Source organism: Conger conger, chromosome 12 (assembly GCF_963514075.1).
Source record: "Conger conger chromosome 12, fConCon1.1, whole genome shotgun sequence".
Lineage (NCBI taxonomy): Eukaryota > Metazoa > Chordata > Actinopteri > Anguilliformes > Congridae > Conger > Conger conger.
In genome coordinates, this window is record NC_083771.1 from 13,701,125 (window position 1) to 13,719,900 (window position 18,776).

Sequence of the window (18,776 nt, forward strand, 5' to 3'; positions counted from 1 at the left end):
ACATACACACACCCATACACACACACACACATGAACACACCCACACACACACACACACACACGCTCACACACATACACACACCCACACACATACACACATACACACACATGAACATACCCACACACGCATATACACACACCCACACACGCTCACACACATATGCACCACATACATGCATACACACGCGTATATATACACACACCCACACGTTCACACACACACCCGCACGCACACACACGCACATACACAGACCCACACACACACACACACATATACGTACACACACACACACGCGCGCATACACACAAATCTTGTCGCAGTCAGTCAAGCCTAAAAATCTGTGAGCGTGAGTGTGAGTCATAAAGACGACAGCTTTGCTGTTTTTGTTGTCTTCTTAAATTTAAACCATTCAGGAAAGAGAGGGAGAGTGAGTGAGAGAGAGAGAGAGAAGGGGCAGAGGAAGGGAGATATAAATATAGAGAAAATTGGTGAGCCACCAGCACCATTCAATAATACCTCACAGGATGTGTGTGTGTGTGTGTGTGTGTGTGGGAGCAGAAGAGGGTTCCCTTGCTGCTGTGAAACATGGGGGTGGTGACCTGGCAGACTCTGCCTGAAAATGTATTAAATTGTGTGACAGTTTACCCACTGGTTGTCTTGAGGGCCCTTCCGTGCCTTCCTCCCAGAAACCGCGATGCCCAGTGACTTAAGCTGCTCAAAATGAAGCCAAATTGGGCGCCATCAGGGTTCCAATTGTTTAAACTTTGACCTTGCTTGAAGCTGACCTTTCTTCGTGTGTCCAGTCACAGCACAGCTTCGAATGAAGCAGGTATACGCTACCTAGCAACACAGGCAGAGCCGTTTCACGTAGGCTACATGGCTAACTGAGTTAGCACGGTTAGCTTCTCAACGTTTTGGGATGATTGTTTTCCCAAAAGAGTACACAATTTAGCCTTTTATATTTTATAACAATTTGATGGCTATCACAAATTGTTGTGGCTTGTTACAGTTTAGCAAACTAACGGCTTCCTGGATGGATGACAACAAAGTTTCGACAACTGCCGGCACTCAATTCTTTTCACATGTAGTCAATGCCTCGCTTGCCGTTGAACGTAGAGTTTGACGCTGATCGGGTGAAAGCAGGTTAGAGCTACACCCAGAATGGAGTTGTGGCTTAAACCTGCTGTTGCTGTTCGGGCTACCTGCATTCCCATTGGGAAAGCTGCCATTTAACAGCTGCAATATCGCTGTCCGACCACAGGGGGGCACCCAGCAGCTGTCAGAGAAACTGGCGGACCAGATTGGAAGAGAGAACGTCCTTCTGGGCTCTGCAGTGACAGCTATTGAACAGGTAACAACACCCAGAAGAAAACAGGATAATACAGAGACAAGGCAAGAGGGACTGGGAGCTAGAGAGGAGCAATGTCTCTTCATACATCATTATTTTCCCCTTTTACTGTGGTCTGAAGATACGGCATATCTTTAGACTGTGGTATGAAAATGGGTGTAAACAAAGTAACAGCAGTGCTAATGATGTGCCTCGATGTGTGTTAGCATGTGTGTTTGTGTTTGTATGTTTGCGCGCGTGTGTGTCTGTGTGCCTGTTTTTATTTGAGGGACTGAGTTTGTGAAACGGTTTGTTTGTCAGTTTCTCTTACGGTTTTCAGAGGAAGGTGTTATTTTAGAAAAGTTGTCATTATAGAACATTATACATTGCTAAGGTCAGGCAAGCACAGTTAAGAAAATATGACATTTATAGACCTATTTATAGACCTAGAATAAAAAAATGTAACATTTTCACAGCACGACTGTATGTGTGTGCACGACTGTATGTGTGTGCGCATGTGCTTGTGTGTGCCTGTGCATATACGTCTGCATGTGTGTGTACTTGTATTTGTGTATGTGTGTGTATATGTGCATGTGGGTGTATGTGTCTGTGTTTGTGTGTGTGTGTATGTGTGTATGTCTGTTTGTCTGTGTGTGTATGTGTGTGTCTGTCTGCATATATGTGTGTGTGTACGTGTGCATGTGTGTGTATGTGTGTCTGTCTGTGTGTGTGTCTGTGTGTGTGTGTGACTCCATGTGTATATGTGTGTGTGTGCGTGTATGTGTGTGTGAACATGTGCATGCGTGTGTGTGTGTGTCTCTCTCTCTCTGTCTGTGTGTATGTCTGTGTGTGTTTGTGACTCCATGTGTATATGTGTATATGTGTGTCTGTGTGCGTGTATGTGTGTGTGAACATGTGCATGCATGTGTGTGTGTGTCTCTCTCTCTCTGTCTGTGTGTATGTCTGTGTGTGTGTGACTCCATGTGTATATGTGTATATGTGTGTCTGTGTGCGTGTATGTGTGTGTGAACATGTGCATGCGTGTGTGCGTCTGTGTGTGTGTGTGTGTGTGTGTGTGTCTGTATCTCTTACAGCATAGCGACGTTGTGCAGGTGCGGACGGCCACTCAGAGCTTCCCCTGCCGGGCGGTCATTGTTACCTGTCCTCCTCATTTAGCGGGTCAGTGACTCTCACACTTGCCGGTCACGAAGATCACAGTCACACTCTAACACTCTTTCAGTGTGTGTGTATGTGTGTGTGTGTGTACATTGTGCGTGTAGGTGTGTGTGGGCTTTGTGTGTGAGCAGGCGCTCGACCCCTGTCTCTGTCCTCCGTGTCAGGGCGTTCAGACGAGCTCCAGATCGACTGTCGTCTTTTCGACGAACCGGAAAGGGGGTTAGGGTTAGAAGGAGGGCGGCTGGTGAGTATCGGGGGGGGGGGGAACAGCAGGATCTATGGTAGTCAGGGGTGGGGGGCAGGGGCAGTCTCCGGCCAGGAGGGTCGAGTCGATGGGCCCGGGGACGCGGGGTGAATTACGCGGGATCGATCGGCGTGGCACGTCCTCGATCACCCGCCTCTTAATCGGGAGGCGTAGGAGCGACACCGCTGTGGCTGGGGGAGCAGTCACCCAGCGGAGCGGGAACAGAGCCGTGGGTAAATAATGAAATAAACGGCGGGCGCCTTTCGGTTATTGATGTGCAGGAGGCAGCCGCGCTGGAATTTCCGCCGTGAGCTTAAACTTTTGGCCGTCCCCGTAGTGCGTCGGCAGGGGCGCGGAGCGGCTCGCAGTCACGCTCGCGGTACCGTTTGCCGGTTTTTTGATCTGACAGCCGCTCACTTTAATCCACGGATGCCATATATAATTCATAAACATCAACGTTTATCTTTCGCCCTCGTTTCATCCCGTTTGACAAACGTATGGGCTGCTTGGCTGGAATTTGCATTAATTGTTATGATGGAAACGTTGCCCGGGCATTCCGGATGTTTCTATTGCCAGTTCCGCATCTGCCACGATGTGCGCCTCCTTCTGCGATGCCGTCTATACGATTCCATAAACACTTATTCACGTTTCATCATTCCTGCCAAAAGTCATCAAAAATTCATAAACCTTCCCAACAGCGTTGTTGGGACTTTACAGAACGCGGCCGCGAGATCGTTTATCGCTCTACGATAGAGCACGCGCCTGAGTATGTGTGCGTGTGTATTCATACTTATGAGTTTTTGCATGTTTTGTCAAGTGTGTGTCTGTGTTTGTGTGTTAGTGGTTAGTGGTACACTTACACTTAGAGCTAGCTTATGCTGTGCAGCTGCTGGTATTAAACTGTTTCAGGAGAGATTTTGAGCATGTGTGTTTGTGTGCATGCGTACGTGTGTGTGTGTGTGTGTGTGTGTGTGTGTGTGTGTGTGTGGATTAGTGGCGTAGCTGTACACTTACTCTTAGAGCTAGCTTATGCTGTGCAGCTGCTGGTATTAAACTGTGTCAGGAGAGAATTTGAGCGTGTGTGTTTGTGTGCATGCGTGTGTGTGTGTGTGTGTGTGTGGGTGTGTTACAGCCAGAAACCTGAGCAACAAGGCAATGAACCAGAGGCTGAACATATAACAAACCCTGCTAGGCATTTTAAGGGGGATAAAACAAAACAATATTGATTAGATCGACAAGTAGCGGATTTAGCAGAAACGTATACACCGAAAACAAAAACAATACCAAGACAAATCCGTTGGGTTAAAAGTCTTCTCACAATTACCCACAATGCAACCCCAAAGCTGTGGAGGGCAGGGGCACCCCACAGTACCTGATGGGCAACTGAACATTCAGAGAATAATAGGTCCTGTTCCACCCAATAACAACGACAAAAAATGCCACTACAAAGTAGTAACTAAGGCCAGAACAAACAGGCTATTAAAAACGAGAGCTAGTGTGGGTGCATCCGCTCAGAGAGAGGATCAACTCTGCCGCCATCTTGTCAACCATAGGCTCAACCTACACTTTCCAATCACTTGCCACCAGTACACCTGTGAGACAGTGAAGGAAAGAACTCTCAGAATGGTAGGAGTGTGTAACATTGTGTGTGTGTGTATGTGTGTGTGTGCACACGTGTGTGTGCGTGTGTGTGTTTGTCTTTATGACTCATCCAGCCTCCAGCCCATTCTCTGAGGGTCCCTCTGTTTCTGATACTTTTTGTTATTTTTACTCTTCTATTATCACCACCTGGAGAACAACTGAAAAACCTATGTATACTATATATACATATACACATACAGTGGCCCCCAGAATTATTGGCACCCTTAATAATAGGGTAAAAAGGCTGTATATAATAAACAACATGAGTAATGATCTATATTTTATGTTCAAACATACGGGAAAACTACTTTTATTTCAATGCATTTACTCTCATATTTCAATGTTTTATGTAGTAATCTCATTTTTTCTGAAAACCATAGGTACCAAAATTATTGTGGATAAAATCAAATGATCAATGAGGTAACAAGCATTCAAAATCCCTTTGTCAATGGTGGGTCATCAATGTTTTGGAGATATTTTGCTGCCAGCGGTCCAGGGGAACTATTTATTATCAATGGCAGAATTAATTCAACAAAGTACTTGGACATTTAGCAAACAATCTGGTTGCCTCTGCTGAGTCTTGGTCATAAGTAGATTGTCCAGCAGGATAATGACTTCAGAATTCACACAGAAATGGTGTAGAAAAAAAACAAAAACATGTTTTGCTGTGGCTATCTCAGTGTCCAGACCTGTGGTCTGAACTGAAGAGATTTTTTTTATGTGAGAAATGTAAGACTTTGGTTGAGTCCAGTAAATCATGAATAAGGCGTACTACCTTATGCATGTTGGAAAGTAAAGCTTATGTCAATAACTGTTATTTTTTAGTGTACAGCACATTTTGTGCATATTTATCAAGGACCAATAATTCTGGAGCCCACTGTACATACAGATCCCTGTAGAGTTTGTATTCAAATGATATATTATCAAATAATAAATAGTAATAATTGTAAATTTGTGTGTGTGTGTGTGTGTGTGTGTGTGTGCTTGTGTGCCCCTTAAAAAGTCAGCCTACTCAGATGAGGCTATTTCTACCTTCATCTATTAAACAAGATAAACAGAAAATAGCCTTTTTAAAATAAATAAATAATTTATCTAGACACAAAATGTTGAATCCCTTTTCTTGGCTTGAAAATTTCAAACCCAAAATAAAATAGTTACTAGTCTTGAACCCTTTCTATTACAGGCATAATTGTGGTCTCCACTGAAAGCTAACAAGTGGGGGTTTGTTTTCCAAGATTTTTTTTTTTGAGTGGATACAGATGCCTGTGCCTGTGCTTGGTGAGATTAGAATCATAATGGGGCCACAGCCACAATGCTGGTCAAATCCCCTTTCAAATTTGATGACAGTTTGACCAAAAGTTCATTCTGCGTTGCTTTTTCTAAGCTATGTCTAGGCAGGTTTCCAAGAACGGCATTTGGAGACTGAAAAAGGACACATGGTAACCAGATGATATACATAAGATATAACATGAGGTTTGACACGAGACACGTGCAAGACACGGTGTAGGGGAGGTGGGCCGATACGACAGACAACAGAGGGACTGATGGCACGGAAGATGGTGAAGGAACCTATGAATCTGGCAAGCTTGCGACAGGTGCTCTGGAGAAAAATGTCCCCAGATGAGAGCCTGACCGACCGTATCGTCATCAGCCCGGCTCTTCATCCCGGAGAGGTAGCGTTGAAGGGTGGTTCTGGCTGCTCTCCAAGTCCAGTGTGCTCGATTAATCACAGACTGAGCAGCAGGGACCTCAACCTCCCTCTCCTCTGGGAATAGAGGGGGCTAGTACCCTAGGCAGCAGTGAAACGGTGAGAGGCCAATGGAGGAGACCGGGAGAGAGTTGTGGGCGTACTCCACCTATGGGAGTACCCGACACTAGGATGCAGGTGTCTTCTCAGCCAGACAGCCAGGCCTTTCCCCAGCTCTTGATTCAGGCGCTCAATCTGGCCATTAGTCTCTGGTAGGAAACCTGAGGAGAGTTTAGGAGAGGCCTTGATGAGGGAACAGAAATCTCCAGAATCTGCTGGAGAACTGTGGGCCCCGGTAAGAGACAACTTCCCGGGATAGGCCGTGAAGGGTGGAAAACGTGGACCACAACAATTTCTGTGGTTTCCTTAGCGGAGGGTAGTTTTGGCAGGGCAACAAAGCGGACAGACATGGAAAACTGGTCAACAATGGTGAGTACAACAGTGTTTCCATCAGAAGCAGGATGTGCAGTGACAAAGTCCAATGCAATATAGGACCATGGACGTTGGGGAGACAACAGAGGCTGTAGAGGAAGTTGGGAACCTTGCAACATGCACAAATAGCACAATAGCACAGTTGTGTCCTCCTTGATGGCAGGCCACCAGAAACGGCAGGTGAGAAGCGCCATCATGTGGGTGACTCCAGGGTGTCAGGCTAGGGGTGACATGTGAGCCCAGGACAGGACCTGGGACTGGACCTGGGACTGGAATAGGCGATTAGGTGGAATGTTTCCAGGGCCCAGGTCCCCTGTGTGCTGGCTCTGAGATCTGAGGCCTCCACCACCAAGATAAACTGCTTTTCTGAGTCTGCCAGGAAGAGTACAGGTGAAGAAGATAAGGTTGTGAAGCAAAAACACAAAGTTCACCATGGTCTAGAAGAAGACTGGCATGTTGGTAAGCCTGAAAGGCATAACTTGGTACTTGTAGTATCCGGTGTGCATATTAAACACCATCTTCCATTCATCACCCTCAGGAATACAAACCAGGAAGTAGGCATTGCGCAGATCCAGCTTGGTGAAAACTTTACTCTTTTGAAGGACGGAGAATGCAGAAGAAATGAGGGGTAGCGGGTATCGGTTCTTGGCTGTTCAGTAAGTAGTCAATACATGGATGGAGTGTTCCATCTTTCTTATTGGCAAAGAATAATCTAGCTCCTGCAGGTGATGACGAGGGATGAACGAATGACCGACTGACTGATTTCAGGCAGGTTGAATGGCATTTGGAACTCCATCCCAGAATGATGATGAGCCCTTGACCCAATAAATCTGGGGATTGTATAGTGACAGCTTGGGGTGTCCTAGAACCAATGGTACCTGAGGTGACTTCATGATGTAGAACACCACATCCTCCCAGTGGTTTCCAGACACAAGGACTTCAATCGGGCAGGTGACTTTATGGTTCTCGGCCAAGGGGGAGGCAGTTAATGCGGTGGTCTGCAGGGGTGTAGCCAGCTGAGACATCGAAACCCATGCCTTGGACCGGGGACAGAAAGATGAAGTTGGCTCATTACATTACATTACATTATTGGCATTTGGCAGACACTCTTATCCAGAGCGACGTACAGTTGATTAGACTAAGCAGGAGACAGTCCTTCCCAGGTGCAATGCAGGGTTAAGGGCCTTGCTCAAGGGCCCAACGGCTGTGCGGATCTTATTGTGGCTACACCGGGAAACGAACCGCCGACCTTCCGGGTCCCAGTCATGTACCTTAACCACTGCGCTACAGGCCGCCCTTATAGCCCTGGTGGCTCCTGAGTCCACCAGGGCTTGTACAGGGAACTGGACACCTCTCAAGTTGAGCTGAGAAATGGATCTAGAAAATGCACAGAAACACATGAACAGGGAACAAACTACAAGACAGAGGCACAGGATGTGAAACGTGACTACAGCGGGTCTTGAACTAGCAACCTTGCGGGTTGCAGTCACGCAACTTAGCCACTGACCTCCAGGCTGAATGGAGAGAATCCTGTTCAGCATGAAGCTGCATGGCAGGGAAGTGGTACTAAGCCAGAAAAAGAAAGAACATGAATTTCCTTTGAAAGTAATGAATTTGACTTTTGAAGGAAATATTGCAGACAAAGCAGTGAGATTGACACCAGACAAAAAAAATGCAATTGACATGAAACATTTTTGCTTCATGAATTTAAATGTCTCGCATTACCATTATTATTACACAGCAACTGTTATGAAGGCTGTTAGTATGTGAATGACACTGTCAATACAATGTAAGCGGACATGATGCACATGCATTGCACACACACACACACACACACACACACACACACACACACACACACACGTGCCTGCACACACGCACAGCACTCACATGCACACACACACAGACCGACGCACACATACTCACACACACACAGACCGACGCACACATACTCACAAGCATACCATACAGAGCTGCTCACACCAATATACACACGCACACCACACACGCACCCATGCACACACATCACGCGTGCACACACACACACATACACACACACACATTGGCAAGTGCTAGTATTCATTATTTACAATCACTTTGACACTAATAACATAAATGTATGCTCAATTTCCAAAAGTTTACACTCAAAACGGTCAGCACTTGTAACACACATTCATCATTAAATACTATAGTCACTCTATGCTATAGTCAAAGAGGTTGGAATCATTGAACAAATAAGAATAAATAAAAAAATGCATCCATAATTACAATACAATTAGAACATTGAGCAATGTATTAGGTAGACCTGTACACCAGCTTGTTAATGAAAATATTTAATCAGCTAATCATGTGGGAGCAACTAAATGCCTGAAGGTAAGCAGACTTACTGCAGACTTAGCAGTTGGATTAATATACTTAGATGCATTGTCATGAAATGAAATGACACTTGTGCCATATGTCATATCTGTACTGCATTTTCAAATGTGAACGTGATTTGGTTCAATGAACAAATTATTTTAGGTTAATGTGTATTGCAATTGTGAAAAAGTTCAGAGGAACCTGTATATACAATGCAGTCCATAAGTGTTTGGACACTGACAAAAACTGTTGAAATAAAACAATGACTGTGTGCAGACTTTCAGCTTTAATTTGAGGGTTTTGCCATCCATATCCAAAGGGGCTGGAGGCTGAATGAGTCATAACAGTGCTGAGAGGCGAGCAGTCTGAGCAGATGAGACAGGACGGCAGTCTGAGAGGAACAGTGGTAATGCCGGGAACACTTCAGAGCTACTGCTGTGGTTCTGTACTGCTCCTAATGTGTGGCTTTCACAGAGCAGAGCTGGCCCTAATGTGTGGCTTTCACAGAGCAGAGCTGGCCCTAATGTATGGCTTTCACAGAGCAGAGCTGGCCCTAATGTGTGGCTTTCACAGAGGCAGAGCGAGTAACTGGGTTTGACTTTGAGCTGCGATATCACAGAGATGTGGAACTTGGACAAGACCCTGATACGTATTTGCATCCATGGCTGGCTTTAATTTCCCAAGAGAAATTGCTTCTTTTCTCGCCTGTTTCAGGACAGCATTGATACTTTTTTATTTTATTTATTTATTTCGTTTTTCTATCCCCAGTACAGAAAAAAAGTTAATGGCTCATGCACATTTTTGCCTTGTGTCATTCTGTTGTCTTGTTCAACGTTGACGCAGCTTGAGAACAGCAAAGATGTTTGTGTATCTCTTCCCAGCCAAGATCCGGTACTCTCCAGCCCTTCCCACAGAGAGGGATCTACTTACTCAGTGCATGCCTGTGGGTCACCTGATTAAATTCATTGTCACGTATCCCATAGTGAGTAACATGGCCGTGCACGTTTCTGTGTGTGTTACATGCCATTATGGCACATAATATCATATTACAATACACGGGGCCAGTGTCATAGACACAGATTGACCCTAGTCCTAGACTAAATTCAATTTTGAATTCATTCATTGTTCTTGTCAATATTCTCCATAGAAAACTCGATTTAGTCCAGGACTAAGCTTAATCTGTGTTGGTGAAACCAGCCCATGGTGTCATACCATTTGCATATATGGATTTTTACAAAATGTGGCTCAAAGGTGCAATTGCAATGTCTCTGCACATCGAGTCTGCAGCATTCTAGATAGCCAATGGCCATTGATGATACAGCACAATATGCGCAAGTGCTCTCAGTACCTTGGTTTACTAAATGGACATGATTGTCCCTGTCTGTATGTAAGTAACACGTGTGTGACATACACATGCACACTTGTCTGTCTTTTAAGTGCAGTGCTTTTGTGCACTTCAAATAATGTGCATTCAACAGTATCTATTTAAACATCTCAAACGCTGCTTACACATCTACCTCAATGTATTATTCTGTATTGTATTATTCTTTTTAGAACAGTTGACATTTATAGTTGCGCCTGTAGCAGACCAGATATGTTCTAGGTGTTTTAAAACCAGATGAGGGATGTTTTCCTGTCTGAAATTGTGTGAAACTGCATGTGGCCGGACACCCCTTGTCCTCAGGCGTTTTGGCGGGAGAAAGGTTTCTCCGGGGAGGTCGTGGTTCAGAACTCTACGGGCTGCCCGTTCAGTGTCACCTTCGATGCCACCAGTCCCGGTGGGAGCCCGGCGTTGGTGGGTTTCATCGCGGCTGAGCAAGCGTCTGATTGGACCGTCCGAACGGTGGGGGAGCGTGACGCACTCACACACCCAAGCAGGTTTTTAGGAATATTTACAAATGTTATGTAAACTTTCACATTTTACACTTCCTTACTAATATTATGACCTTCAGCAGTATTGGACTATGGTGCAAGACTCATACAGAAGCATGGGACTCACACACTCCCTGGGAGGGAGATGCAGCACTTCTGGAATTCTAGCTGTTGTTTGAGAGAGAGAGAGAGAGAGAGAGAGAGAGAGAGAGAGAGATAGAGAGAGAGAGAGAGAGAGAGAGAGAGACTATCGCTCTGGAGTGATCTCCCGGTCTCGGCCACATCCTAGGGACACAAGTACCCTTTAAGAACCTGGGCTGATTAGTTAAGGTAACCCAGGTGCGTGCAATCTCTCCACCATTACGCAGGGTCGAGACAATCTGCTTCTCCAGCAGAGCGAGTCCCACACATGATTTCTCATTACCGACCATCACTCTGTTTTCTTCTCCATCCCACTCCATGCTAACCAATATAACCTGGCCTCACTCCACTCTATCATCACTCAATCAGTCCCTGGTCTCTCTCTCCTTCCTCCCTCTCTCCCTCTGTTCTCTCCTCTGCTGAAAGCTAGGTTTTGAAGCAGCTGGTAGCTGGTTGACCAATTCAGCTCCATACTCAACATGGTTTAGCTGGTTGACCAGTTCGGATCAGCTTCACTGCATGAATCTCTCAAGAAAAATTAAAAACATAAACAAACTAAGGTTAGAAACTTAAACTTTTACATTTTTATCTCTTCAATTTTACATACTGTTATATTAATGCATGCATAAATTTACATTTTACATAGTTTTTACATTTTAGATATTTAGCTGATGCTCCACTAGTGCAGCCTGAGCACTATAACCCAGACCAGGTGTGTCCTTCGCTGGTTCTACACTGCCACAGCCTGGGCACTAGAACCCAGACCAGGTGTGTCCTTCGCTGGTTCTACACAGCCACAGCCTGGGCACTAGAACCTAGACCCAGTGTGTCCTTCTCTGGTCCTACACAGCCACAGCCTGGGCACTAGAACCTAGACCCGGTGTGTCCTTCTCTGGTTCTACACAGCCACAGCCTGGGCACTAGAACCTAGACCTGGTGTGTCCTTCCCTGGTCCTACAGAGCCACAGCCTCGGCACTAGAACCTAGACCCAGTGTGTCCTTCTGTGGTTCTAGAAAGCCACTTTTGTTTCTGCTTTCACTTTAAAAACAGCATGAAATGAGGTTGTTAACAATGTATGAAGCAGTGGATATAAACAAAAAATTTAATATAAGAATTAGTGTAATTCATACACTGTGATAGATTATAATAAGCAGAGAAAAATTAGGTTGCAATTACCCTGAAGGTGTAAACAGGAAGAAGCCACTTTTCGGTTGCAACGTGTCCTTTCGTCCATCTCTGAGAGCCTCATTTTTTATTAAACCTAGGAGAAAAGTAAAAAGAAAAAACAACTTCATAAAGACATCTTGAGGGTGAATTCATGCAAGTTTTATTTATGTGCATTAGAGATTAATAAGGGAGTGTCTGTAAAGTGCCATATTCTTCTCCAGCATAAAACCATTCTCATTTTCATACTACTGTTTAAATCCTGAATCCACCATCCAGGAAAATCAACTTTTCAACTATGATTCATGGTGACTCATGAAAAAGCCCTACCTTATAGTCTTGGCTAGGCCCCCTGTCTTCGGTGACCAAAGATTGTGATTGTGATCGGCAGGACAGGAAGGGGAAGTGCTACCATTTCGTCTCACTGCTCGTTTTTCTCTCTCAGAAGGACGACAGGAGAAATTCCGTCATCCACAGTCTGCAGAAGTACTTGGGCCCTGAGGCATCTGTTTTCATACACTACGAAGAGAAGGTGAGAGTGCTTCTGCTATATTGGCTGAAATACCAGGCATCTGCATTCATATAATTCGAGCAGAAGGTGAGCTTGTTACTGGCGTATGTACCTGGCACACTAATAGAGTCTGGTGGTCCAGGCGGATCTTAAAATGCTGAGTTATACCTAAACATACCTACTCAGCTCATGAGCAGCACGCATCATATAACACGCACCGATAGTCCACAGTTCCCAAGCAACCGGCAACCAGGGCAATGCCATGGTCTGGAGAAAGGCGAAGAAGAAAAAGATAACTTTGGTGAAAAAAGTATGGCTGTTTGTTTAATACAGATTCACCTTTTCCAGGAGATGACTGACTGGTCTCCCTGGTAACAACAGTGTGGTCTCCCTGGTAACAATGAATCCCTGGAAAAACCATACAAAACCTGCAAATTGCCTCGACCGCAGCTGGGTTTAGCTGTTTGTTCTCACAACACGAAAGCCTGGTGCTCTCTGCCTCTGACCCTTAGATTCAATCAAAGCCGCTATCATCTCTTCAGGGAAGGTCCTACTTAAGATGGTAATAATAAAAAGAATAAAACAACAACTCCCCCTACGTTTAACCTGCACCACTGCAATAAAGCTGACCTTGAAGTCAAGTAAAGCTTCAAAGTCATCTTGGGAGAAATATTCACCTTGAGGTAATTACTGTGCTGGGGTAATCTGGGGTGTTTTCTTCAGTGATTGAATAGCAATGAATTCCCTTAAGATGACTTGGCAGTTTTAAATCCAGGGTGCAGAGAAGAAAACTGATTTGCCAGAATTGTGCACATGAAAGGGAGGTTGTATGGAATGGGTTCAGATTTGTCCATGAACCACCTTGGGGATCTCATGATTTGAGTCCTTACCCTCTACATAGCCTTACTGTCTTTGACCTCAGTTCTTCCTTGACTGATGATCAGTGCATGGAAGAATCCATATTTGATAACAAGCAGTCCATTCCCTTGAACTTAATTGAGAACAAATGCTTTTTCTTTTGACTTTATTTTCTCTTAGTCCTGTCATGTTCTTTTATGCTTTCTTTATATTCTGAAATTCACCAGAGTTTGCAAATGGCCACCAGTTATTTGGCGATTCATGTTATCTAATCTTCTTTAGTCTCTGTGTCCTTAAGCATGGCGCGTCACTAAACAGTTATAGTTTGTTATTATTATAAAAAGGAGATTTCACTCTGACTCACAAAATATTTCCCCTGAAGTTATTGCAATTATTTCATGAAAATTAACATCACATTTTTAAAGTACTCTGAAGTCACTTAAAGGCAAAAGAAAAAAAAGATAAAAGCTACCTCATGAGATGCAATTAAGAAAGGGATATAATTAAATGCTAATGGGTATGGATTATTTGGCTAATTAAATACATGATCATTAATCAAGAAAAACATTAAGAGTAATATTCAGTTCAAACTTAATATTAGTGCCTCTCGTGCTGTAGGTGTAAGTGGAGGGGCTAGAAACCTCCAACCTGAAATGGAAGCTGGGCCTGGGGCACTCTATAGGGTGTTGGGGTTGGGGGGGCTTGTGGGCCTATGAGCTGCTAGTGTCCGGCTTGTGGGCCAATGGGCTGCTAGCGCCCGTCTCCTGGGCCTATGAGCTGCTAGCGCCCGGTTCATAGGTGGGCGTGCTGAAGGAGCATGCGCCCTGCTATGGCACACCTCCTGTGGGCAGGTGTGGAATGGCAGTGGCCCCAGGGGAGGTATGTATTTGGCTGGGCTCGCCTGCTCTGATGTCCCTTGGGCATCTTTTCATAGTGTTTATAAATAAAGAAGTACTGCCCGTGGCTGTAAAAGGATTATTCTGATTACGAGCCACTTTGACCGGCCGGTTGACCTACACCTCAGGTTTTTAGATGGTGCTGAGTGTGGTAATGTTTTATGTCAGGAGGGTGACTGATTTTGACTGGTTTATGTGAGAAGAGATGTTCTGTGATGGTTGCAGGATTGGGCCAGAGAGGAGTTCAGTGGAGGGTGCCCTGTCAACATCATGGCTCCCGGGATGATATCTTTCTACCATCCCAGCCTCCGAAAACCATGTGGAAGGTTTGTCTGTCTGTCTGTCTGTCTGTCTGTCTGTCTGTCTGTCTGCCTGCCTGCCTTTCTACCTGCCTGTCTGTCCCTCTGACGTCTGTCTCTTATGGTCTGTCTGTTTGTCTGTACATCTTAATCTATCTGTCTGCTTAGCTGAACCATACTGCATGTGTCCATATGTCAGTCTGTGATATATCACTGGTTACCTGCCATACTGCCGTGGGATGATACATGCATTATAAGAACTACATGGGAGTGGGTACAGATAGGGATCAACAGACAGATATTCTGTACATTTATTACCAAAACTGTATTCATAGTTTGCAAGCTGGTCACATAAGCAACATTATTGGCTGGCAGTCGTAGGTATAGAGCGAAACCTAGTAGCATAACCTTGCAGTAGCATCAACTATGTCAAGATTAACGACGGACGAGCTGTCAAGTGGCATTATAACATCAAGAAAAACAGACCTTCACCTATTAGCCGCATTAGTGCATTTTTACATAAAAGTGAATTTCCACCTTCAAACGGCAGGGCTTAAGAAGGTAGGGGCTGGCTGAATCCAGGTGTTGCTTAGCAGCAATACTGCGTGGATCAATCTTGGATGATTCACCTTTATTGGCGAACACCTTCCCTTGAGACTGCTGGGTGGCTTTGATTGAATTGAAAGGGGGTTAAAAAAGACCTTTGATCTGTTCCATTGCTCTCTCCCATTCTCACTGGAAGAGGTGAATTTTGTAAGAGAAAAATGTTCCAATAATGCAGACCGTGATTTTTGTTTTTTGACCATAGAATCATTCTCACTCTGAAACTGGGGAACATGATAAGGGAAAGTCTTTGAATGTACGCAGCATGCAAAAACAAGCTAGAAGCTTAACAACCAGAACATGGAGAGTTTTTTGTAATTGATGCCAAGGTCAATTTCTGACAGCATCTTTCCGGAATTTATTTACAGTTATTTTTTAAAGCAATCTTACCCCATGACGCCAACTTAGGAACATGTATCACTTAAAGTAGGATAGAATAGGATAACTTTTCTGAGGGGGTACTTTAGGACTTTCTAGATGTTTTGCGTGGGCTGCTATGGTCACATCCACGCAATCATTCCACAAAACATATACTAATTGCTTACAAAAGAGGAAAATGTTGAATGTTGCCTCTGATCGATTCAGCTGTTCATCGGGTTAAAGAGGATGTTAGGTCACATCTCTTTCTCTTTTAAGAGAGATTCGACTATAATAGGGGCTTTAAATGGTTTGACTTGGTCTGCTGCAAACGGGAAGAGAAGAATGTACAATGCTGATAGCCTTGAGTCTTTTTGAGAAACTTATTTTCATGTTTAAATGCCTGTTTAAATGAGACAGAGAGGGAGAGAGAGTGAACACACAAACCTCCACATAAGTACATAATTGGGCTCCAGAATTATTGGCACCTTTGATAAATATGCAGACAAAATGCTGTAAACTAAAAAAATATATAGTTTTTGGCACAAGTAAAAGCAGTGTGCTTTAATTCTGACTCAATGGAATCAACATTAAAAAAAAAAAATGGTTCCACAATTATTTGGTTGAGTAGTCAACGTCCCAAATTATTGTTGTGTTCATATTTCTAAGATAATAACAACTGTGACATAAACAAATGCCTAAAATGATTGTTAGAAATCCCAGGAGATCAGCAGTTTCGGAGATACTCAAACCACCCTGTCTGCCATCAACACTCATTCCATAGTAAAAGTCTCTTTGACCACATTTTCTCCCCATTCTGATATTTGGTCTGAAAACAGCTGAACCTCTTGGCCACATCTGCATGCTTTTATGCATTTAGTTGGCTGATTAAATAGGTCTACCTAATAAAGTGGTCACTGAGTGTAGATCATTATCCATGCTGTTTATTATATGCATAAGGGTGCCAATAATTGTGGAGACCACTGTACATACTATATGCATGCGGTATGCCCAAATGCATGTGCACAGGCGCACACACACACACACACACACACACCCACCCATGCATACACTCACACATGTGCACATACAAACATGAACGCTCGCACTCACACATGTACACACACACACATGCACACGCACTCACACATGTACTCACACACACACGCACACACTCACACACACACATATACACACAAACATGCATGCACACGCTTGCACATGCATACATGCACACATATGCATGCATGCACATACACACAAACCCACACATGCACGCATGCATGCACACTCAACACTCACCAACGCATACACACATGCACACATATACACTCCCACCTGCATACACACACACACACACACACACACATACACAAATGCTAGGGGGGTAGAATGGCAGTTTGGTGAAAGGTTTTATGAATAAATAAATCTGCACATACATAATGCATGCAGAAATAAACGGAAATTCAAAAAAATATAATAATACAGCGACAGATGTACAAAGAAGCTCTTCAAAAAGGGTAAAACAGAGACTTGAGGGATTTCTTCTTTTTTTGAGTGTGCAGGGACAACTGTGACTCGTATTTTATTTACAAATCTACTGAAAATATCATTTACAGTCCCAGAGTAGCGCTGCAATATTTAATAAATGGACAAGGACCCAATTGAATGGAATGGTACAGTATAAGAATGCAAAAGTATCCCTATTGGATAATACATCAGTACTAGAGAGCTTCCATTAGGAGGGAATGGGCTATAATGTACGAGTGCGATGATGGTTAGGGAACTCTTTCAGCCCAGTGCAATAGTGAGCCCCTGTCGTCTGTACCCTTGAGAAAGGTCGATAACCTTAATTACTTCAGTAAATAATATCATTCAGCTGTGTAAACGGAGTGTAAGGTGTGTAGGTTTCTCCAGATAAGAGTCTGCTAGAACAGTGTTTCTCTGCTAGTCAGTGTTTCTCAACTCAAGTCCTGGGGTCCCACTAGGCTCCGACGACTGGAGTTGAGAAACGCTGTGCTAGAAAGGACACTATTTAGGGTTTCCGCTGACAGAAGCGCTCTGGAACAGCATCCAATCAGACATCAAGGTCATGATTAACAAGGCTGATTTGTCGAATCAGGTGTTTTAGTACTTGGCTAGTACAACAGGCTGAACAGACATTGGCTATAGCTCAGCAATAGACTGATATGTCTTGCAGGACCCACTTGCCAGAAGGTTTTTGTTGTAACCAGGAACTTGCACACCTGATTTAATGACTGAACCAATCAAACCACCATCAGGTGTGAGTTCCTGGTTACAACAAAAACCTTCTGGCAAGTGGGTCCCGAGGACTTGAGTTGAGAAACACTGGGCTACAGAATGTCTCTTCTTATAAAAAAAGAAAGAAAGGTCCTGTTGTGGGGACTTTGGTCCCACAGCGATACACAATGCCCATCTGCCCTCATATTAGAATGTTTCCTCATCCATCCTAACATTACTTCATCGCCGTGGGGTTATTACCGTCGTGATGAAAATGTATGTACACATTTGCATTTCGCTGGGAGTGCACAGAAGTAAACCGTTAAGCTTGAGTGGTCATATGAGGGCCAGAAAAGGTTCATGAAATGACCAGAGGGGATGCAAAGCAAGCTGGGAAAGTGGGGGTAGGGGCTCATGGGGGGTGCTTGTTCATTGGTCACTGCCTCATGGGGTGACAGTGGCCTGAGGAGGTTTAGGGAATATACGGAATCTGTGTGACACTAGGTTTCATATTTTGGGGAGTGGGGGTGGGGGTTATACATGTAGAGTGCAGTGCATAAATATTTGGACAGTGACAAATACTGTCAACTGTAATTTGAGGGTATTTACATAAATATTGGGAGATCCGTGTTTGAATCACAGCCTTTTTTTTTATCCCCCCATTTTAGGGCTCTAAAAGTAATGGGAAAAATTTACATAATCTGAAATAATGAAGTCTGCGACCCAAAGACCAGACGCTGGGTATCCCTGGTGACACTCGGTCAGGCCTGTACTGCAGCCGTTTTCAGTTCCTGTTTGTTTGAGAATTTTGCCTTCGGCAAGAAAAATGAATGTTCGTTTGAATTCGGAACGAGTGACGTACTTGGCCGTACACAAATGTCGCTTTTTCGGCCCTGGGAACCGCCTC

The 18,776-nt window shown here is 44.3% G+C and overlaps 1 protein-coding gene across 1 annotated transcript in view; it reads left to right on the forward strand.

Annotated features, from left to right (window-relative positions):
- si:ch211-127i16.2 (probable flavin-containing monoamine oxidase A) overlaps nt 1–18,776 on the forward strand; it is a 45,720-nt gene that overhangs the window by 7,789 nt on the left and 19,155 nt on the right. The window contains exons 6-11 of the mRNA XM_061262072.1: nt 1,263–1,352; nt 2,441–2,507; nt 9,808–9,908; nt 10,611–10,769; nt 12,550–12,636; nt 14,595–14,711. Coding sequence (XP_061118056.1) covers nt 1,263–1,352; nt 2,441–2,507; nt 9,808–9,908; nt 10,611–10,769; nt 12,550–12,636; nt 14,595–14,711 — 621 coding nt within the window. The remainder of the gene's footprint in view (nt 1–1,262; nt 1,353–2,440; nt 2,508–9,807; nt 9,909–10,610; nt 10,770–12,549; nt 12,637–14,594; nt 14,712–18,776) is intronic.